The 24,307-nt window shown below is 41.6% G+C and overlaps 1 protein-coding gene across 3 annotated transcripts in view; it reads left to right on the forward strand.

Moving 5' to 3' along the window:
• LOC148501151 (phosphatidylinositol 3-kinase regulatory subunit gamma-like) overlaps positions 1-24,307 on the forward strand; it is a 124,504-nt gene that overhangs the window by 93,462 nt on the left and 6,735 nt on the right. For all 3 annotated transcript variants that reach the window (XR_015870077.1, XR_015870078.1, XM_088450863.1), the window contains exons 7-15: positions 9,461-9,546; positions 13,533-13,635; positions 14,348-14,446; positions 15,756-15,936; positions 16,039-16,164; positions 16,251-16,393; positions 22,278-22,454; positions 23,291-23,362; positions 24,026-24,196. Coding sequence is in view for 1 of the 3 variants with exons in the window: in XM_088450863.1 (XP_088306989.1) it covers positions 9,461-9,546; positions 13,533-13,635; positions 14,348-14,446; positions 15,756-15,936; positions 16,039-16,164; positions 16,251-16,393; positions 22,278-22,454; positions 23,291-23,362; positions 24,026-24,196 (1,158 nt within the window). In the remaining 2 variants the exon portion in view is untranslated. The remainder of the gene's footprint in view (positions 1-9,460; positions 9,547-13,532; positions 13,636-14,347; positions 14,447-15,755; positions 15,937-16,038; positions 16,165-16,250; positions 16,394-22,277; positions 22,455-23,290; positions 23,363-24,025; positions 24,197-24,307) is intronic.

Here is a 24,307-nt window from a genome sequence, read left to right on the forward strand (position 1 = left end):
CTGTACAGCGCAGCCGATGGCAGATATATCTGCACATTGTGCTGTGTGTATGGGTGGTCAGACGACCCCCTATTCACTTGATGCACAGTCCTCTGGGAAGGGGGGCGCGACATGACCCCAGAGTGGCATCCCCGGACCAGTTGGCAGTGATGGTTGTTTAGTCTGTATGAACAACTATCCTCTGCATGTATACCTGCAGATAGTTGATCTTTCCACCCTTAGTCTGCCTCCTAGATTCATGAGCTGCTGCCCCAGCTTGTCCTTCAGCACCTAGGTGTAGAGCACTAGTTCCCTCCTGGCCCTGACAGTATCCACATCCTCTAGGCTCCTGAGTGCAGAGTCTGCTGGCTGAAGGAGTGGAGGATGGAGGACAGTGGCACACCGCCCAGACTGATGGAGGTGGCTGACAGCACCAATATAATGGGGGCAGTGATGCTGCTGCAGCCAGGGAAGACACAGGGTGGCCGGCGAGAAGGTATGCAGAGCCCAGCTAGATGGCGTACAGAGGCAAGGGAGATGGGGTGCAGAGCCAGACGAGGAGGATACAGAGCCTGGGGACAATTGGGATGATGATTACCACAGCACGTCCTCTATCCTGGAGAGTGGTCCTTTCAACTGGATATTGACTTGCTGGCTTCCCAATTGAACCATCATGTTGAGCACTTCTGCTCTCAGGCGAATAATAATCAGCAGACATTTCTTGTATACATTTCATACTGTTTTTACTTTTTTCCCTCCAGTAGAGATGCTTGTGCACATTCCCAAAAATGTAAAAAAAAAGGTGGTCTAGGTAGTTTTAGCAGCGCCAAATTGGCCAAGACAGTTGTGGCATGTGGACATTTTAAGGTATCTGTGGATTTGTCTTGGTATCTTCTCAAAGAGGAGACCTGATAACTCAGGGGCCTTCTTGCCATCAGGGCTAAGTGCTGCTTGCTTTAACGGTGTGAATGTTGAAAGGGGTTCTATGACAATGTGGTGGACACCCATATTTATAGACCAAAGCCTGTTTCTGCAAGACATGATCACAGGATTTGATATGTTAGTTGGCATGAGAAACAAAATGTTTCAAACTTAATTTTTCAAGTTAGCTCTGTTGTGTTTGTGTTTGCAGTTCAAGGATTAACATTGAGTAATCTAAAGGTTTGGATTTCTGTTCTTTCTGTGTTCTAGAACATGGTAGCACTCCACTTGCAAACACCTTTGCAGTCCAGCACTGGTTCCTTGGGACTTTAATTTGGTAACTTAGGCATAATCGCAATCTCCTTCAAAAACACTTAAAACAATTAATTTAAAATTTCTCACTTGGAAAACACCTTTTTCTTTGTCCGTGGCCTGGAAAGAGTCAAAGTTGGGAGCGCTATCCTATAAGTCCCCATTCTTGTTTCTTTCTTGAAGATAAGGCTGTTCTTTCCAAGCCGAGGTGGTTTCCAAATTTCATCTTTATTAAGATACTGTTATTCCAGCACTACATGAGGATCTGTCAATAGATTGAGTATTCTTTGGGGGTAGATTTGGTAAAGCTTCTAAAATTGAAAAGTGGTGTTGCCCATAGCAACCAGTCAGAATCTAATTTTCTTGGAGGCAGTCGAGAAATTATAGGTAGGATCTGATTTGTTGCTATGGGTAACACTTCCACTTTTCATTGTTAGAAGCTTTAATATATCTACCACGCAATGTAAAAAAAAAAATTGGATGATCTTCTGATTCTGTTTGATTGCAAGTGAAGCAGGTCTGACTCCAAACAGACTATTTACTAGATGCTGGGAACGTCTGTTCCTTATTATACAGTCAGGTCCATAAATATTGGGACATTGACAGAATTTTCATATTTTGGCCTCTATTCACCACCACAATGGCTTTGAAATTAAACAAACAAGATGTGCTTTAACTTCAGACTTTCAAATTTAATTTGAGGGTAATTACATCCAAATCAGGTGAACGGTGTAGGAATTACAACTGTTTCTATATGTGCCTCCCACTTTTTAAGGGGCCAAAAGTAATGGGACAAACTAAACAATCCTAAATCTAACTTTCACTTTTTAATACTTTGTTGCAAATCCTTTGCAGGCAATTACAGCCTGAAGTCTGGAACGCATAGACATCACCAGACGCTGGGTTTCATCCCTGGTGATGCTCTGCCAGGCCTCTACTGCAAATGTCTTCAGTTCCTGCTTGTTCTTGGGGCATTTTCCCTTCAGTTTTGTCTTCATCAAGTGAAATGCGTGCTCAATCGGATTCAGGTCAGGGGATTGACTTGGCCATTGCATAACATTCCACTTTTTAGCCTTAAAAAACTCTTTGGTTGCTTTTACAGTATGCTTCGGGTCATTGTCCATCTGCACTGTGAAGTGCCGTCCAATGAGTTCTGAAGCATTTGACTGAATATGAGCATATAATATTGCCCAAAACACTTCAGAATTCATTCTGCTGCTTTTGTCAGCAGTCAGATCATCAATAAATACAAGGGAACCAGTTCCATTGGCCGCCATACATGCCCACACCATGACACTACCACCACCATGCTTCACTGATGAGGTGATATGTTTTGGATCATGAGCAGTTCCTTTCCTTCTCCATACTCTTCTCTTCCCATCACTCTGGTACAAATTGATCTTTGTCTCATCTGTCCATAGGATGTTGTTCCAGAACTGTAAAGGCTTTTTTAGATGTTGTTTGGCAAACTCTAATCTGGTCTTCCTGTTTTTGTGGCTCACCAATGGTTTACATCTTGTGGTGAACCCTCTATATTCACTCTTGTGAAGTCTTCTCTTGATTGTTGACTTTGACATATACACCTACCTCCTGGAGAGTGTTCTTGATATGGCCAACTGTTGTGAAGGAGTTTTTCTTCACCAGGGACAGTTGTTTTCCGTGGTCTTCCGGGTCTTTTGGTGTTGCTGAGCTCTCCGGCGCGTTCTTTCTTTTTAAGAATGTTCCAAACAGTTGATTTGGCCACACCTAATGTTTTTGCTATCTCTCTGATGGGTTTGTTTTGATTTTTCAGCCTAATGATGGCTTGCTTCACTGATAGTGACAGCTCTTTGGATCTCATATTGAGAGTCGACAGCAACTGATTCCAAATGCAAGTGTCACATCTAGAATCAACTCCAGACCTTTTACCTGCTTAATTGATAATGAAATAACGAGGGAATAGCCCACACCTGTCCATGAAATAGCTTTTGAGTTGATAGTCCCATTATTTTTGGTCCCTTAAAAAGTGGGAGGCACATATAGAAACCGTTGTAATTCCTACACCGTTCACCTGATTTGGATGTAATTACCCTCAAATTAAATCTGAAAGTCTGCAGTTAAAGCACATCTTGTTTGTTTCATTTCAAAGCCATTGTGGTGGTGAGTAGAGGCCAACATATGAAAATTCTGTCAATGTCCCAATATTTATGGACCTGACTGTATATAGGCCGATTCTACCAGTTCGCTTATCGCCTCTTAGGCAGTGTGGCACAGTGCGACTAAACAACTCTGTACGGTAGCGTCATGGGCTTTGGCCCGTATTTCTACGAATCTTAAGGTAAAATGTGTCTGCCACTAAGTTTTGTATGTAAAGTGTTAAGTACTGCAGCTCTGTTAGCATAACTTCTTGATAGGGCAGCTTTGGGATGTCCCCTGTGTCCTCCAATAGGAAGATGGAGAAATTGGTGTTTTGTTTTTTTTATGTGAACATTAAATTCTTGTCTCCTGTTAAGTTTGCCAAATTAGGGGGGAATTCAATTAGCCCTGATAATTTTTCAGGGGCGAAAAACATGACTTTTCCCCATTTTACTTGTTTTCTTTCTGCAAACGTGTATCCACTGTATTTCTTCCTTTTTTTTTTTAAAGTAAATTTTACTGAGTAGATCACAATAAACATCAGAGACCAGGACCATTGAACACTCAGTGATAAAAAATCATAGACAAAGTAAGTGTCAGGTCTATACAAAAAAACAGACTATTTTGCGATCAATTTTATATTATAACTCTAGGAATAAGACTTTTCCCCATTTTTAAGCTCCTGGCAATTCAATTAGAGCTTGTCTTTTTCCTCCTGAAAAATCATCTGTTCAGGGGCAAATACACATGCCTTAGTATCCACGGACCCTTTGTGTTTTCTTACAAAAAAAAAAACAGACTCTAATTGGATAGCCCAGTAATGACCCATCGGGCAAAAATCACGATAACAGCCTGTTTTTTTCCATGAGAAAACAGATTGCAGCTAATTATATAATGGCCATAGAATCCGTGATAAGTTCACCGATCTGTGTGTTTTGCGGGAGGCTACCCGAAAACAGGCTAATTGTTTGGGAGGGGGGGGGGTTTCGGAGCCCTCTAAGGTAAGTGCTGCAGGTGTCTAATTGAATAGCCACAGGGGATAAATTTGCGCATAGTAATTTACTACGGTTAATTACTGGGGGAACTGTATAAGGGGAACTAATGGGGGCCTGCATAAGGGGGACCACTACAGGGGGATCTGTATAAGGGACACTGCATAGGGGGCACCACTATGGGGGGCACTGCATCGGGGTGGACCACTAGTGGTGACTACTACTAGTATGTTTTTTTTTCAGGGAGATTTGTTTTTCCTCTTTTTTTCTAACTCTCTTTTGTTGATTCTTAAGTCAGAGATAACTCCCATGTTTGTAGCACATTTAAACATGGGTCGGTACTGGGACAGTGATTGTCCTGTATAGTTGTACAAAATAAATCTCACTCCTTATGCAGCACCAGTGCTAGACATTAAATGCTTTTTAGACCTTTTCTGCACCATGACGGAGAGACCACAAGCCACATGTGTATAGCTAAATGCAGAGGTTCCCAAACTTTTTTGAAATGCAGCGCCCTAGAGTATCAGCATTATTTTCATGGCACCCCTAAGCCAGAAGTTTGTTATTGAGAAATTCAGAAAACATTTTAGTGAAGTAAATTGTGCTTACCTGTCATCCTTAGGGTCAGTTGTGTGGGGGTGGACCTGTTTGCACTTCTGTTTGTCCACATACAGCATTACATTGACCATAAAGAATTTGATTTGGTGCTGGATCACCAACCTGAGGCACCCCAGGGTGCCACGGCGCACAGTTTGGGAACCACTGGCTAAATGTATTCCCATATTGGTGAGTGCTAGGCTACTGTTTAATATTCATTCTGGCTTTCATTTTCATATATTTATAAAGTCAGCAATAATGATAACAGACACTATAAACCCTGGGGTGATTGTCTTTCTGATAAATATGACATGCAGTCTACCAATAAAATATCATATATCTCGGATACTGTAGCAAATAGTGACAAATGCAAACTGAAGCTACTGGAGTTTTATTCACTCCGCTATTGATTTGTATACGTTTTTAATATTTATTATGTTTTTATTTATTTGTTACTATTTTATATACGTGTAAGACCCTGCAAATTTAAGATAGACATATCAAAATGTGGTGTGCACGCACTGCACAAAAATGTGTATATTTACAATACAAACATTGAATTGCAACAAACTAAATGTGATCTTAGTGACATCTGTGCTCCTGTTTCATGTGCTGAATAATTATGTCTTGTCGAGTTTGGCAACCGACATTTCCCAAATTGTAAAGTGTATCCGTTGTTTTGCACTTGGTTCAGGCGATAGCCAGACTGTATATATTTCTACCTTTTCAGCAGTGCCAGATTAAGGTCCACATGGGCCTGGAGCTGAAATTTATAAAGGGCCCATTGTGTGCACCACAAGAAGTGTGTCCAGTGCTTGGGGGGTTGACTAGTGATGTGGGGGTGTTGTCTGCATGGAATGGGATTGAAATCCCGACAGCGTCAGCCCGATGGAGGAGATCCCGACATCGCCAGGTAAGTAAACTATCCCTATCCCTTCCCCCCCCCCCCCTCCCCTAACCCTCCCTTCGGAATGCCTATCCCTAACCCCCCCCCCCAAGTGCCTAACCTCCCTCCGTTAGTACCTAAACCTCATCCCCCATACCCGCGCTCTAATCTTAAACCTCCCGAGGTGGTGACTAAACCTAATTTTCCCCGGGAGCCCTAAACCTAAAACAGCTATGCGCTACCGATGCCCGGCTTACCTACATTCGGTAAGCCGAGTGCCAGGATTCTGTAGTGGGGCTAAAGATAGGTGTCGGGATTTCGACACCTATCTTTAGTCCCATTTCGGGATGTCAGTGACTGGATATTGGCGGGTGGGATAGCGCCCGCCGGGATCCTGACTACATCCCATCTGCACAGCAGTTGTGGATCGTGTTGTGTGGTGTGACTAGTCCCTACCTTTAAAAACCTAAATCTCTCTTCCATTTTCGCTTATATCAATAGTGTAATGCAACAGTCTACAAAGGAGAACACTCCTTGTTAAAATGGCACATAGTGATTACTTAAATCACTTAAACCATTGGTGCACAGATGGTCTAAAGACGCACAGAGATCGTACTGCAACCCTGCAAGCGGACGTCTCTGTATTAATGAAATTGGCCGCAGCATTAGCATAAGGATGCAGCTGCGTCAAAAGACTATAAAATACACAGATATATATCAAAACCAACAAGATGCACCCCAATGGTGCAGTATTTTCTGATTCCACTCTTGTGTGCTCAAACTTAATAATATGATGTATAATAAGGCCTCATACCAGAGATAAAATAAATAGGCTTAAGCCTTACATCATATTATTAATAAATATATATAGACACACACACACACACACACACACACACACACACACACACACACACACACACACACACACACACAGCTGCTTCAGGGAGAGGTGGTACCTACAGAGGCATATCAACAGTTAATGGCAAAAAAAATTATGGTGCACTTTGAAATCTGTTTAATAGAATTATATCTGAATTCTTATGTTGGCGCTAAAACACACACTAAAGACTCCAATTAGGAACAATATTCTATTATCTTTAATATTTAAAATCAGTAAAATAAAATACATGTTGGTGCACAAACAAAACAAAATGAGACTTTTTTTTTTTTATTTATTTTTTTTACTTTCCTCCACTGTAAATAATTGTGATGGAAAAGTGTTGGTTTGGGGTTACCTGTCTCAATGATTCATATTGGTTTTTTTTTTTATTCTGGCATTGCATGTTTTATTTCACACAGCTCTTTTTGCAGCAGATTCTATGGGGGAGTTTAAGGAGGGAGCTGTCAGCAGGGGTCATGCTTGTGTTGTGGCAACACTCACACACACATATACAGATGCCAGCATTACACCCACCTCTGGTTAGTGCCCGGCAGCAGTACTGATGGATGGGTGAGTTGGTGAAACTTTAGAAGACCCGGGGGCTCAGCTTCAGGCATCCGGGAAAGAGAGCTTTGGGGGCAGAGCTTAGCACAAATTGGGGGAGGGGCATAGCGCTAATCAGGACTGGACGAAGGCAGAGTCTAATGGTGCGTACACACTGGGCGATTAAAGTGGACGACTGAACGATAACGATATCGTTATCGTTCAGTCGTCCACTTTATCGTCCATTTTTAACACAAAAAAGATGAACGATGACGACGACGCGCGTTCCCGCGGGTCGTTCGTCATCCTCGTTCATCGGGCTGACATGCAGGCCAACCTGACGACCTCGTCAGGTTGCTGCATGTCAGGGAATGGGTGAGAGAGCCCGGCGCTGAACGATATCGCTAATGATATCGTTCAGCGGCTGTGCTCAATGTCATGAACGACATTGAGCACAGCCTGCCGGGGACACACTAGACGATATCGCTCAGGGAGCATATCATCTAGTGTGTATGCACCATTAGTATGGGGCGTAGTTTTGAGTAGGGTTGACTCAGTAGGCAGGGCTTTTGGCGGCATGAGACTGGGTATAATGAGCAATGATTCTGGTGGCCGTTAGGTTAGGTTAGATAGGAAGGACAGGGCTTTGGAATGATGAGGTGGTGACAGGAAAGTTTTTTTGTTTTTGTTTTTTTCCTGTCACCACTACCTGCATTGCAGTCGGTCCTATGGGCCTATTTTCATGTGGTGGCCAGGAGCTGTAGCTCCACCCGCCCCATTGCTAATCCGCACCTGCTTTTCAGTCATTTTCTAAATGAAAAATACTCTTCCCTAACTCATAACTTTTCTTATACTTTTTAATTTTGAGTTCTTGAAATAAATATATATACAGTGTGTCCAAATTATTATGACCACTAGGCGACTGTATGCAAAGTAGCTATTCCGCAGATAATGCTGACGGATGACTGAATCTGAATACAAAAGGAATGTTGATGGTATGCAGGGACTAATGTATATCACTCATGAAATAATGGTTACTTGATGCGATCAGGCGGACTTTGAACATGAAATGATTTTTGGCACTCACAGCAGCAAAGCGGCTGCACTGGTGAATTATTTGATGATGACAGTTTTTATAAGGTACACAGAGTGGACTAGTAGACAGAAAACTGAGTCTCCACGCAAAGGCCTATGGTTCTAAATAGTTACTGGATGCTTGAGCAGACTTGTTCATTCCCACAAGTGGGCAACAGTGCATCATATTACGGTTAATCTGAAGCCATAGGTCTGTACATATGCCGATTTTATCTTCTGCAAATAGAGTAAAATGCCTCCAGTTTGCTCTTTAACAGGTGCTAACACGGTGGTCATAATAATTTGGCCACTACTTGCAAATGTGTGTATGTGTGTGTGTGTGTATATATATATATATATATATATATATATATACACACACACACACAGAAATGAATGCACACAACCTTCTTCTTTGCAACTTCAAGGTGCTCACTCCCAATGCTGCAGCAAAAGTTGCAGCCTTCAATAGGAATCCAAAATAAGAGGGCACACTTTCTATAATTCTTGAAATACACAATGTCTTTTTAATATTTATTTAAGATTAAAACTTCATCACCTCCCAGCATAACTTGAATTTAACTCCTAGCACATGTTGGTAGTGCCATTAAAAATTTTTAGTTGGCTCCAGACGCTGTCAAAGGAAGTGCTGTGCTGCTTGTCTCTAATGGCCCAAATGAAGGGGACCGAGTTGGACAGACTCAATAGGTATTAGTGATTACACTGAAATTTGTATGGTGGATCATTTATCAACACATTGGCTATTTAGCCTATATATGGTTTCAAGACCATCTTTTGTATGATGTATGCTCAGCATTGATGCTGTCTAATGGCACTACCAACCTGTGCCAGGAGTTAAATTCAAGTTATACTGGGAGGTGATGAAGATGTTTTAATCTTTAATTAATATTAAAAAGACATTGTGTTTTTCAAGAATTATAGAAAGTGTGCCCTCTTATTTTGGAGATAGAGATAGATATATATATCAAAATTTTTTGAGGCGGCACTGAAGGTCTTATTCTGTTTTAATTCAACACACCAACGTTTCAGGGCATCAGTCCTTTTGTCAAGGTTATATATATATATATATATATATATTATATTATAATATTTAGTATATAGAAATTGTCTAAGTTGTTTATTTTGTTGTCTTAACAGTGCTGAAGCTTTGCCTGAATATCCTGCGATGCTCTTGGAGCTTCTATTGCAGAATATTGATGTTCCTGCAGAACAGCCTCCTCCAGGTAGGCCTTTATTGTTTGGACAATTGTGGTTGTGGTGGTCAGATATTTCAGCCTTAATTAGATTCAGAAGGAAATCCTGCTGAAGGGTGTGAATATACACCTGCACACACTCTGGTGATTATCATTTTTTTGTGATGTAATTTCTTTTTTGTTTTGCATGCAGAGAAAATACCAGGTCTTGCAATGAACACACAGGGTAGCTGTATTTTTACATTTCAATTTAGAATTGTTAAGGCACCTATCCCTGCGCACCCCAGCCTTGCAGCTGTACATTGTTTTGCCAAGGCGCTGATCTTCTCATAATAGTACATGAGGTCTTCAGTGCTTAACAATGAATAATTTGCCTGACAAAAAAATAGTAAATATGTCCCTTCTGATGTTAAGGAGATTCTGACCCTTTGATTTATACTGTTACACAGATGTTTTAAAGGGAATACTGCATGAATTTGTTGTTGAAAATGTAGACAATGTTCAGTCACACTACTGGCATTTATTCTGAAACTGAAAATGTGATGCAACTTAGTAGCTTGAGCATGATTGTTTCTTCTTTCTCCACTAGGGGGCACAGGGATCACTTTGGATATAGCCTGGAGAGAAACGTCTGGGCACCAAATAGTTACTTAGTTTTTCCCAGCAGCCACAGGCTCCCTCTCCACTATACCCTGCCACTGGCCAGCCAGTTAAAATTTGGTGTCGGCAGGAGCAGGCACCATTTTGTGTGGGGCTGCTTTTAAGTTGTCCCCGTTACTTTTATTTATTTTTGCAGAGCAGGCAGTAAGGGTCGTCCTATAGGAAGCCGGTCACTGACGCTTTGACAACCCCAGCGCCGGTGGCGTCAGCACCGGCGACTGGGTCGGTGACTTCCACCGCGGGACTCCGGTAGGGACAAGCACATCACCGCTCCCAGAGCCTGTTAGCCCCTCCCCTGCACCTGGGCGCGTTCGCTCATAGCAGACAGCAAGCCATAGGTTATTTTCTCTCTCCACTCCTATAGAGAAATGCTGGCTGCCATTTTAAAAAAAGACATGCCTCAGCACATCTCCGGAGAGTAGTTGGGCTCCTGTCTCGATGTATACCTGGTCTGGTTTATATATTTTAGCTCCTTCCTGCTCTATTTGGGACTGGTTTGTTGAGCACTATTATATATAGCAGGGACGTGCAAGCAAGGGAGTCCTCCCCTGTCATACTCCTGAGATTTGATATAAAAATTATTGGCATAATACAAAGAAGGTATCTCTGAGTTTATTGTAATAATTTTTAAAGTTAACACTCACCAGCTTTGTGGAGCTCACTGGGACTGCAGGGAGATGAGAAATGAGGCAGCAACAGCTCTGTGTGCCTCGCTTCTGTTTAGTGAGACACTGCTTGCAGAGCTGGGGGCGGGGCCACACCACAGGCAGTAAGCTGCACAGAAAGAGAGATAATAGAGGCATACCTCACTGATGAACACCTTGGATGTGTCATGTGACCAGGAATTGCTCTGACGTGTTTAGAGATCAGAGCTCAGTCAGCAGAAGCAAGAGGAAACAGTGATGCAGGTAGGAGAATCAATGGACACTGAAGTTTAGTGTAGTGAGGGGAGAGTTACAGTGAGTAGGAGGTTAGCAGAGGCTCCCAGCAGACCCATCTCCATGTGTGCCTTCCCAGCCATTGAACTCCCCGCATGTCACTGGTATATAAATCTAGTTCTATCTGACTAATTACTGTTCTCAAATTGACCCATCAGTAAAGCAAGGATGTCACTATTCTATAGGTAACACTGATGGGGCCGTTAATGATTCAGTCATAGAGAATTTGCGTAGCATCAGTATGACCTGAGTTTTCTCTCTATAGCCCTTAGCACTTATTTCTCAATATGTGGCACTTTAACATTCACTGCACAACCCCATAATCTAAACACCACTGTTTTATAACATATGTGGGGGATACACTTGGACTGCTTTTTAAATGGCTTCCAAGGTTGTAGCACCCAGGGAGGTGGGTGCTCCTGTTTTAAGTAGCTGTTGAACTTTTTCCTAGAGGTTTCTGTGTACTAATGTAGTTTCTCCACAGGCCTCTGTGTTCTGATGCACCGTACTTTCGCTTCAAGGTCCGAACCACGATGGCAGAGGAAACCCTATCACAGGCCTCAGTTGCTGGTGTTTCAAAGCTACGCTACGGAATAGTTTCTTCGAACATGGCTATCAGTCAAGGAAGCCGGCAGTGGCTTCCAGTTACAGGTGATGTTGATGTGAACTAACCAGCTCGAAGCTCCTGCCCAGATAGAGCCTTCTGTGGTCTGGCGGTCTAATGCACCAGCTGCAACAAAATGCACGATTCCTTCCTACAGAGAGGTTTACACCTACCATAGAGCCAAGTTGGTGCACTCCTTCACTTACTAAGTACAGGAGTGGCAGATGCTAGCCAGAAAGAGCATAGCTCAGCGCAGGCCAAACAGCGCTAGGTCCTGTCCGATTGTGTCTCTGCTTTGACCTCGGCATAGGAAGCTAGTGTATCAGTTCCTTTAAAAGGTAGAGTCCCTGATAAGGACATATCTGTGCTTCCGCTCCTACCAGATGTACGGATGATTTTTCAAGGCGTCCATTTGTTCTTACTAGGTTGCTCCATCGAACCTCTCCTTGGTTCTTCGGACTCTTCAGTAAGCTCCCTTATGAGTCCTTGATTGCGGTGCACATTGCACATTCGTTGGTTTACCTGGACAGCTATTTTCCTACTTGCCATCGCTCTGGCTCAGTAGGTTTGAGTGTCTTGTCGCTTCCCCTTTCTAATTTTATACATGGATCAGGCCGTTCTGCGGTCACACTTGGGTTCCTACTAGGGATGTGCAGGCTCGGATAGGTTCGAGTTTGCACGTGGAGTTCGGATTTTTCCCTCCAAAAAAACGGAACTCAGAACGAGGCAAAACGTCATCTTACATGGACGAACATCATCATTCCTGGTCTTTTGTCCAGGAATGATGATGTTCGTCCATGTAAGATGACGTTTTGCCTCGTTCTGAGTTCCGTTTTTTTGGAGGGAAAAATCCGAACTCCACGTGCAAACTCGAACCTATCCGAGCCTGCACATCCCTAGTTCCTACCCACGGTGTTCTCTCTGTTCCTCTCCTTCCAGGGCTTGTGGTTCCGACTTTCTGCATTCCAGACTCTACGCTGGAGGATGCATGTAGGGATGTGGGCTCTCCAGTATTTTTCCGTGGACAGGGCCGGAGATCTGTTTTGCTGTGGTTCTGTATGATTTTCACAAGCGGGGTAGGCTGGTTTCTGAACAGATTAAGCTGGTGGCTCCGTCTGACTGTCTGCCATACTCTGTGGCGAAACTCCTGCTCCTGCTGTGGTGACTGCTGATTATGCTGGGTCAATGGGACCTTCTTGAGTGGCTCAAGGTGGCGTTTCGGCGGTACAGAATTGTACAGCTTCCAAGTGGTTCTCTGCCCACACTTTTTTTGTGTTTTTTATGCATTTTTCACCTTCGCGTCTTCGGACGCAGCCTTTGGGCAAAGGGGTTTTCAGTGCGGCCCCTCCCGATCCCAGGGTGATCCTTGTGCCCCCAGTGGAGGAAGAAGAAACAGGGATTTAAGGTCTTACCTTGTTAAATCATTTTCTTCGACTCCATAGGGGGCACAGGGCTTCTACATGTTTTCTGAGTGTGTGCCGTTTTGCTTCTCCTCGCTCCTGCTGTTGGCTTGCTAACATATCTGGCTGGCTGGTGACTGGGGGCGGGGTATAGTGGATAGGGAATCTGGAGCTGCTGGGAAATAATAAGTAACTATTTGGTGCACAGACTCTACTCTCCAGGCTATACCCAGAGTGATCCTTGTGCCCCCTATGGAGCCAAAGAAAAGGATTTAATAAGGTAAGACCATAAATCCCCTATTTTTCCCCTAGCTTACCAAAGTAAAGTTTCTTGCCTTACATAGGGAAGTTTGTACACTATTGAACAATCAGCATAAACGATTTGTTCACTTTGTGGCTGTTTCTACTTTCCAGCTCTTCCTCCCAAACCCGCAAAACCCAAACCGCCAGCATGTGTGGCGAATGGGGGTGGAGGGACGCTGCAGGAGGCAGAGTGGTACTGGGGAGACATTACTAGGTGAGACTGACTTTGTTTGGCTTATGCTAATGCCACTTTGGAAACCCAAAGTCTGATGATGTACAAAAGACACTTGCATGCACTTAGTCTTTTTGTAGTTTCATTGAATTTAGAAGTTTACTTTAAATACTACTCAGTTAATTAAATTGCCACCAATTCAGGAAGGACTTTAGCCTGAAGCTGAATTTGACAACCTATTTTGTAGAAATATGTGCAGTTTTGGTCCAAACCAGTAGCCGATGTGGATCACATGATCAAGACTGTACATCACTGACTACATTTAATTGATGCTCAATGAGAGATTAAAAATGGAAGTGTAGAATGTGAGTCCTTTTTGTTTCCTATTAAAAAATAGACATGGACATCACTGGAACTAATTGTAATGTGAATCTATTCCTATTCATCTTTCAAATACAATCATTTACTGGTGGCTCATTTGCTACATGAGCAGCGCTATTGTTAATTTAACAAAGCAATAGCTATGAGTTTTACAACTTAAGTAATTTAGTTGGAAGTCAACAAACTGCAGGAAGATAACAATACTCTGACAGCTGCATGTACTTGATTCTAGAATTATATTTACCTTGCATTAGTGAGAAATGGAATGGGAGATGGTATAATAATAGCATCTTGTTACCATTTACGTCATATGCCATTAGATGTGCCCTAATAAAGCATAAGCATGTAATGTTCATTTTGTTCCTGTTTTCAGAGAAGAGGTGAATGATAAACTTCGAGACACACCAGATGGGACTTTTTTGGTGAGAGATGCTGCCAGCAAAATTCCAGGGGAGTACACGCTAACTCTTAGGTAAGCACATTTCTTACATGAACTGGCAATGCTTATCTAATGTTTGAATTAACTTCCTGGAAATGAATGATTGAGTGTTTATGGAAACATTTCTGGCAGTCAACCATTCATACAGAAAGCGGAATGAAATCAAGGCAAGCATTTCCTTCTTTCTCCACTGCCGTCTGATTTTATTCCCCTAAGTAAACAGGTAAATGGTGAGCACAGTCCTTGAGTGAAAAAGTTCAGCTTACTTTGTACCCTATAGACAGCCTCCACAGGAGTGTTTCCATTTACTGAAGTGTTTTTACATTTCTCCTAGGGCGGGTAGAGCACATGCAGTAATGCTAACTGATGAACGGCACTATTAATGCTATTGCTAATGTTATTTCAGGAAATGGTGGTGACAGACCCTGAGCAAATCAGGGAGTATTGGTGCAGGTTGTGGAAAACGGAAGCACACAGAGTGTGAAACATTGCCACAGTGGATTTATCCAAATTGTGGTAGCTACATAAATACAAATGTGTCCACATACATCTTACATCCTTACGCGTTAAACGCCCCTTCTAGTCGCGCCATGCCGCGGTGTGTCTTGGTAGCCTAGAACGTCTTTTTCAGCAACTTTTTCCTTGCAAATGTCTTATTCGCAAAGTGATGTGAATAGGATGCACAAGCCACTTCTGCTGATGAAAATGATATGTAGCAAGCCTATATTCTGTGTACAACTGCGGGGGTATCTGCATGCAAAATACTATGTTACGGTGTCGCAGCCGCTGATACTTTAACGTGGCATTTTGCATGCAGATACACCCACAGTCACATACATAATATAGGTTTGAATCAGCAGAAGCTCCTTGTGCGTCCTATTCGCATCACTTTGCAAATAAGACACCAAAGAAAATAAAAAGTTGCACGAAAAGACTCTCAGTGCTACCGAGTTGCTCGGTGCTCATGCATTATGTTTAACGCGACTTGTAGTGCATGGAGGTAAGATGTATGTGAACATGTCTGTAGGTGGCCAAACTAAAGGAAAACAACTGCTTTGCTTCTATTACGGCAGAGTTCATGAATATAACGGAGCAGAAATTGCTGATCTGTGAATATATTCCATTCCATAGCGCTCACCTAAGTTGTGTTATTGTATATTACAACTGGATATTGGGGTTTGTGATTTAAGTATGAGATGGAAAATAAGCACCAGTCATGATAGTGTGTGCAATGGTTTCTAGTGGTTGTGTTTATTTTCCTCTTGTCCTGTACCGAGTTTAGCAGTTACAAAATCACAAACAAGATATATATACTAACATTGTCATCTTGTTTGCCTTACAGAAAGGGTGGAAATAACAAGCTGATCAAAATATTCCATCGTGACAACATGTACGGTTTCTCAGAACCACTAACTTTTACTTCTGTGGTGGCTCTAATCACACATTACCGACATGAGTCTTTAGCGCAGTATAATGCAAAACTAGACACCAAATTGCTGTACCCCATGTCCAAATACCAGCAGGTGAGATGTTAATGTTTCTATCTCTCCATGGTTAAAGGACATCTGTTTCCTTCCTTCTCCTTTTATCCTTTGTATATTGACATTAATTTCATGAAAATGTAGGACCAGATTGTTAAAGAAGACAGTGTGGAGGCTGTAGGAGAACAGCTTAAAATTTATCACCAACAGTACAAAGATAAAAGCCGGGAGTTTGATACTCTCTATGAGGAATACACCAGAACAACTCAGGTAATCCCTTGGATAGGATCTGCTGCACATTGCATTTGGATGATGTTGTTTCTCTTTTCAAACGCCTACCTTCCCATGTTACACAGGAACTGCAGATGAGGCGTACAGCCATTGAAGCCTTTAAAGAAACCATCAAAATCTTTGAGGAGCAGTGCCAGACACAAGAAGCATTCACAAAAGACTACATGGAGAAGTGTCGCAGGGAGGGCAACAATCAGGAAATAGAGAGGTGAGAATAAAACAGGAAAGTTCTCATTTCTCATCTCTGCGATCTGAGGAACTTTACTGTGGTATGTAGAAGGCACTGGGGCTGGAGTAGGCAGTCCTGCAAATGAAAACGTATTTGTTGGACCCATCCACCAATAGCACTGCAGTTTAATTTTTTATTGTTATACGGACTTCTATTTCAAAATAGAAGTGCACGTCATACACTTATATGTAAGTGATGAATATTAAATATAGTTAGCAAACTTGCATAAAATGCAGTTTAGTTTAGTGCCAATGGAGCGATGCATAGAGTGCTGCAGGAGCAGCTGTGTAAGTTTTCCTTTAACTGAAAACTCCACTGGAGATGGATTTGTATGGGCTTCCCTGCCTCTTCTGCTACTGTTAGTAGTGCTCCTGGTGTGCTAACTACAGGTGCCCAGGACCAGAAATATTCCAGTCTCTGCCTATGCGCTTCCTCGTTTTCTATCTGTACTGTACTACACATGTTTTGCATACCAGACTAAATTACCCCATGGATGTTTGAAACCAGATACCCAATGTGCTATTTCTGGGACTGTAGACACTGCAGGAGGGGATGCATTTGAGGTGGTGAAGTTGGCGATCAAGAGACTGGTGCATACAATTCCAAAACTGGCAAAGAAAGGTCAGAGCGTCCTCAGGGTGTGAGTGAACAGATTCTTCATTCCCCTACCTTGGGTTTTTCAGCTGTCGCCACTCCTTCTTAGAGGCCCTTCTCTCAGTGGGCCACACACGATAAAACCCATGCCTCACTGGGTCAGATAACCTGCAGAAAGGTTTTGCCTTCATGTCTGTTTTCCTGGAGAGATGGCCTGAGTGCTTGTCATCCAGTAGACCCTGTAAGTGCCATGGTCCATTTCCCAGAAGATTCCAATTTTGAACTATCAACGATGGAGCAGGGTAAGATTAGCTAGGGTGCTTTTGTTGGACTGATGAACCATGCCCCCTTCGATCAGTTTGTCAGAGTCATTCTAGAAAGAGGTTATGGTAACTTTTAGGACCTTCACCCAGGCGGTTTGTACCTCTAGGACCTTAATGCTTCTAATAATTCTTTTTCACGTCTCTAGATGAGACCAGGGGTTGCCCCTCAGTGGGCCATTCATGTCCCTACTTTTGTTGGGAACTTTGTCCCAGGCTCAAAAGATCAGGAAGACTTGGGATATTTCTCCAATGTGTCTCTCTCCTCCATGGATATAAAAGATACTTTACTTCATGTTCCAGACTGGTAGATTTGTAACATCTTATATTTTGATTAACATTCTTAAATATTGATATTTCAATTAATTAAATTATTTACTAATCGCGGCTTATGTATTCAGTTTATTTGATGTATCACGGTAAAAATTGGGATATGTTATGTTGATTTAACCCTGCTTTTTCAATTCTTGAATTTTTGCTGTAATTCGAAACATAAGGCAGATAAAGTAATTTGGTTTGGATTTTTGTATTCGGGAGGAAATCTACAAAAGGGGTCCAAATTTAGTGGTGATCCCTTAATAAACACCCGTGATACAGTACTTCAAATAAACTGAATAAATAAGCCGTGATTAGTAAATAGTTTAAATAATTGAAAAATCAATATTTCGGGCAGACATTCGAGATATTTGGCAAAAAAATAGTTTTGACATCCTCTCATAAAATAAAATTGTACAAATCTAAGATGGGTGGTGGACAGTTCATTTTTTTTTTTGGGGGGGGATCTAATATGGAATGAACCCTTACCAGTTCATAGCGCTTTCATTCTAGTTGGCCACACATCTAATGGTCTTTTTCAAAGTCCTGGTGCTGTTTTTGCATACAGTGGGTCATTCCGTACCTTGGCTACATTCTCTCATAAAAGCAAACCTAGCCTTTCCTCCTGATCCATTTGCAGCTGACTGAAGAGAATGCTGGAAGCCCATGTTTGAGTAATACATTTTTCAAAGGTCAAATCTCATCCCAACCCTTTTCATCCCTTTCTGTGCCTGCTATTCAACTTTGGATGTCTCAGGGTTTTTTTTTTTACTACTGGAGGTCGCAGATGACAATCCAGAATCAGAGGAGCAGTCAGCTGTCTTGCAGACAGGGTAATCCGTGTCAATTGCATAAAGCTGATGGGGAAAATGAGATCCTGTTTCGAGGCAGCTCAGTTTTTTTGTAATTCTGCAATTTTTTTACTTTTTCTGTCAGATATTTGTATTTCTGTCAGAATGAGGTAGTGATGTGCTGCTTTTCGTCGAGTAGTCTCTCTATGAGTGATGGTATTGTAGTGTTCACGCTAGGTCCGGCAGCAGCCCAACATCCATTCACCAGCGGTGAATCAGGGAACTGGGTGGAAGCACGTGTGGCGGAGCTTCACAATGACTTTTCCTTTGCCTACTCGGACCTGTGTTTCTCTGTTGTCCACTTGGAGGATTTGCCTGAGCATGTGGAGAAGTAAAATACCCTTATACCAGTGGTAACCAAGCTGTGCGTGGCGGGACACCCTGAGGTGCCTCGGGATGCTTGCAGGGGTGCCTCCAGGTTGGTGACCCAGCACCACATCAAATTCTTTATGGTCACTGTAATGTATATATGTGCACAAACAGAAGCACAAACCTGTCCATCACTATATAACCAAACCTAAGGATGACAGATAAGCACAATTTGCTTCACTGTACTACTTCACTACATTTTTTTCTGAATTTCTCAATAACAAACTTTCGGCTTAGGGGTGCCGTGAAAATAATGCTGATACTCTAGTGTGCCGTGATTCAAAAAAGTTTGGGAACCAGTGCACTATACAGATCCTGAATTCCTACTCGGTGTCTGTTATTATTTTTGCGCCATTTTCTCTTCTTTGTTACTTCTCACCGTGGTTTGTCAAAGACTTTTTCCCTGAGCTCTTCCTGAATAATATTTCCTGTGATAACTTTATATTATGATGCTCCTGTTTGCTCTTCGTCCTCGTGGAATTGAAAGTTCATTTGTCATCGGCGATCAAGGCAATGCAGTCTTTCCAGATTTGAGTTATGATCTTTTTTTCCCTGTTTGACTTTACCTGGGACGCTTTAAAGTTGCTGGTCCTGCAGGTCTCGAGACGGTCTGATCACCTTGATTGTTTTTGCTGCAATTGTGTACTTACCTTTGGTGTATGCAGAATTATCCTGCTAGTAAGTCTATTCTCTATATCCCCAAATTTGATGTGTCTATATTTTGTTCCTATAATTTGACATTCGTCCTATATACTATTTGTGGAAGTCTATACGCTGGCTCCATATTCCTGGGCTTGGAGTACCATTCCTTTATGCTTCATGGGTATAACTGCCCTCATTTTTTATAGTTTAGGGGGGTCTAGGGGTTCCAGGTATGCCATAAGTTGCGGGAGGTGGTCATACAGGGTGGGGGTTCTTGGGGGGTGGCTGTGTGTTGTAGTCCATTCTTATGGGACATTAGATGTGTGTTTTCAAATTTATTTATTTAATTTCTTTCCTCATTATGTTGGTCTGCTATTTCGACACTTTTCAAATGTTGAATTGTAGATTTGATTTCTGGAGCTTTCCTCTATTGTTTCTTTGTATATCCGAGGAGGTGGGGTCTGGATGGTGCCTTCAGACACCCATCCAGTTAATATCCTGTTATATGGGTTTTGGTATCTGAATCCTTGAAATCTATTACTTCTTGATGCCTTGCGTCAAAATGGGTTACGATTACTCCGGTCTCTTTTATATGCATGTTTTATTTCCCATTGTATGTATTTAATGGTGCCCATACATGGTGCGATGGACCGTGTAGGGTGACTGCTGATCCGTCGGTTGACGGATCGTGCTGTCACCGCTGGCAATCGTACGGTCCCCGCTGACCGTATCCCGGCTCCTCCATCTGAATGGGATCGTACATCGCATCCCAGATCAGATGAACCTGCGGGAAGATCTGGGGATGCAATATACGATCCCGCGGGAGCGCGCAGCACGATATCTGGTATGATATTGTGCTCATACATGGCATGATATAGCACCTATATCGTGCTGATCAGTCGGATTGGCACGAATATCGTGCCATGTATGGTCACCTTAAGTGAAAAGCATTTGCTAAAAGCCGCCTTCGTCTCAGATCCAGTGAAATGCCGTCATCTGAGAAGCCTGAGAGAACTGCCAGTTTAAATGCTGTAATAGAAGGATAAATAATTTAGAACAGGTTTGTTTGCTTTTTTTTTTTTTAAACTGTAGAATAAAGCAATTTTTTGCTGTGTGTTGCCTCTTTACCAGTCTGCAGCTGCACTCCCGCATGTGCCTTCAGCGCATGCTTGGCTACACTGCATGTCTATGACGTCCGGGATATACGGGCGTGCCCCTGAGTTCCTCCATTAACGTAGGCAGTATACACACCAAAGTCCATTGTGCCATCACCGCAGAATAATACATTATTAACCCTGGTGCCCCCACTGATTATTGCCCTTACAGTGTGTGTATTACCCAGCACACCACAACACCTAACATAACCCTGATGCTTTTGGCTGCAATTAGATATATCTGCATCCTGTACCTGCTGCATTAATCTTAACCCTGTATTATTCGGCTACCTGGTTAGTAAACCAATTCTCTGGTTAAGCCAATCTGCCATGTGAACTAACCTCTATTTGCACACCGCTGAAACCTACCATGCCCATCTCTGCTGCTTCTGTGCTTCCTGGGAGAGGAGGGAGGTTGCGGTTGCAAACTGTGCATCAGAGTCTGCAGCAACAGGTGGGCAATCCTTCTGTAGCCCAGCCGCCAGGAGGTTGCTGTGATAAGAGGAGCCCGCCGGGTTGACTAAGTACGGCAGCTGACCATGTCAGGCAAGTGGTCAACATTTCTGCACCGCTTGAGCCTTTGTAAAGGCCTCTCCAATAATCTAAACACAGAATGCATTTATGTTTCATATACACCTTATACACACAGCCTGCAGGTCATTTTATACAATATTTTCAATAATTTTGTGACTCAACCAAAATTTGTGTATATACATGAAATTTAATTTTCATATACACCTTATACACACAGTGTGAAGGTAATTTTATACAATATTTGTGATAATTTTGTGCCGTAAACAAAGTTTGCCTACCATAGTGTGTGTGTGTGTGTGTGTGTGTGTGTGTGTGTGTGTGTATATATATATATATATATATATATATGTGTGTGTGTATATATTATACAAAAATACTTAAAACATAGCGAAGAGAAGAAGCCTCCTCCTGGAACATAAAAGGTTAATACCATTTATTATAAGAGGAAACTAACTTTAAACCCAAGTTCCTGAAAGTCTGTTCCAAGTAGCTTCTACTATTGCTCCAGAAAGAGCTTTTTTAAATATCGGTCATGTAGTAGGCTTGCAGGAAAAACATTGTGAAAAATAAACAACATATTAAGTTTACACATACTGATTTCACTGGAAATTATTTCTAAAATGCACATTTTTCTTACATGAAAGCATTCTGAGATCTACATACATGCCACCAATTCATATTGCAATAACTCACAACTGTGTATAGCTGTTGCATTCATTGTTAAAAAAATACTAAAGTACAGGTTTATAGAAGAGGAGATGTTGCCCATAGCAGCCAATCAGATTCTAGCTAATATTCTAGAAGGTGCTAAGTAAATACTGTAGAATCTGATTGGTTGTTATGGGCAACATCTCCACTTTATAAACCCGCACTTTAGTAAATATACCTTTAGTGTCCAGGAAATTCTGTTCTATAGGATTATGTCTGTCTTCCTTAACATAGTAGTTGTTTAATAGCCCTTGTTTCAGTACTTTACCTGAGGCTCAAGAGATAGGAATGTAATGGGACTTTTTACCTATGCATATCCATATTTTGTTCTCCCTCTCAAAACAATCTCTATTTCTGTTCATTTATCTACCAATAGGATCATGATTAACTCTGAGAAGCTTAAATCTCGTGTGACCGAGATCCATGAAAGCAAAAGCAAACTGGAGCAAGACTTAAAGAAACAAGCAACTGAAAACCGCGAGATTGACAAAAAGATGAATAGTTTGAAGCCGGACCTGATGCAGCTGCGTAAACTTAGAGACCAGTATCTAGTGTAAGTAATATGCTTCAGTATGACGACTCTTAGGCTCTTCTGAATTGTCTTCAATCAGAATAGCACTTCTTATTATTCAGTAATATAATTCACTTATTATTAAAATAATGTACATTTTTTTATTTACTAATCAAATATGAAAAATGAATACTAATGTGTACCAAGATTGAACAACCAAAATTTGTTCAACAAGATTTTTACATATTTAAAAAAAATGACAGTCTAATTGCAGAACTCCAGCAGAAATGTAATGCAGTAATAATCGATTAGCAGTATCTAAAACACAAGAGGCTAGGGAAAAGGATAAGGTATACTTTACTTTCCCTCTCTTCCCCAATTCTTACTTCATCTTATTAAACTGACTAATCAAATTACAAAGTGTAGTGATGGTATACACAGAAAACGAAGTTCAAAATAATGTTTTAGAATTGCAAACCAGGTTATGTATAGAGATTGTCCTTGTTGCTATGAAAATGTTAATGAATCCAGAAAGTGATATTCACTGTATAACAGTGCAGTTGCAGAAACATTATGTCAAGAAGGCGTAACTTACAAGAGCCTATACCAGTATGCCATAGACTAAATGATGGCAATTTTCTAAGGTTATATTGTATTCAGCATTTCTGGTTATAAACCTTTGGGTTCCATTTGGTGCATTAATGCATTTTCTAAGAAATCTCAGTAACATGAGCTTAAATGAGTATTATGTGTGATATTGAGAACAATAATAATCAAATAAACAAAAAAATTTTCATTTCTACTACCCACACATAAATGAAAACATGTTGTGGTTATTGCATACAATTTATATTGCACGACCTTGCCCAATTTTTTAGCTGGCTGCTGGGGAATGGCGCCCGACAGAAAGACATCAGCGAATGGCTGGACATGAAGAATGAGCCAGAAGAGTAAGTGTTGCTTGTTAAATTCTGACTTCAAGTAAGGTGCATCAGTAATGTAAGGAACAACTTGCATGCTTTTTATTGGTGTATAAAAAGAGTAGAAACAAGACGGTAACATTAATGTACATATATGTCCAGCATGAGAATATGTGCACATTCTTACATTCATCTAAGTTATGTCTGTCTTCCTGTTTTCTCTATTGAAAATGATTTGTAATTATTTTACGCAACATACTTTCTGTTGTAGTACACAGATACAGTATGGTAGAGAGAGATCACTGCTTGCAAGGAGTGTACCAATGCTTACAGTGCAGTGATAAACCTTAAATGGAGTATAACAAATGTACCCCTAATTCTGCTAAAATAAGCAATCCTAAATATATAACTTCTTTAAATGTGCCTTGGTGTAATTATTTTTTCATGTAACACTGTGATGTGAAAGGGTACCTACAATATGTGTGCGCATATTCAACACTACCATTAAAAATTTGGTATATCTGTAAAAAGATCATCCCGTAGTAATAAGGAAACATAATCTTCCATATTTACACCTACCTTAAATTATTTAAAGGGACCAGTAGACCGTTGTGTATACAAGTAGTGCAGCAATTACTGATTTAGAGGATGACTCTTCAGTAGGATATCACACTAGTCTATTTTACCTTGTAGTCCATACTCCATGATGGATGAAGATGAGGATCTCCCACACCATGAAGAGAGAACCTGGTACATGGGAAAGATGAAACGCGAGCAGGCTGAAGAGATGCTAGCCGGGAAGGCAGATGGTACCTTCTTGATTCGTGAGAGTCGCCAGAAAGGTTGCTATGCTTGCTCTGTTGTGTAAGTATAAGGTCATTAAACAATGTGAACACCATTAATAGACTTTTCTCCTTGTTCACTTAATCAATCTTCATCAATTATTTTCCTTTCTGGTTTTCTTCATATTTTGCA

The sequence above is a fragment of the Taudactylus pleione genome, unplaced genomic scaffold (genome assembly GCF_031769625.1).
Source record: "Taudactylus pleione unplaced genomic scaffold, aTauple2 ptg000532l, whole genome shotgun sequence".
Lineage (NCBI taxonomy): Eukaryota > Metazoa > Chordata > Amphibia > Anura > Myobatrachidae > Taudactylus > Taudactylus pleione.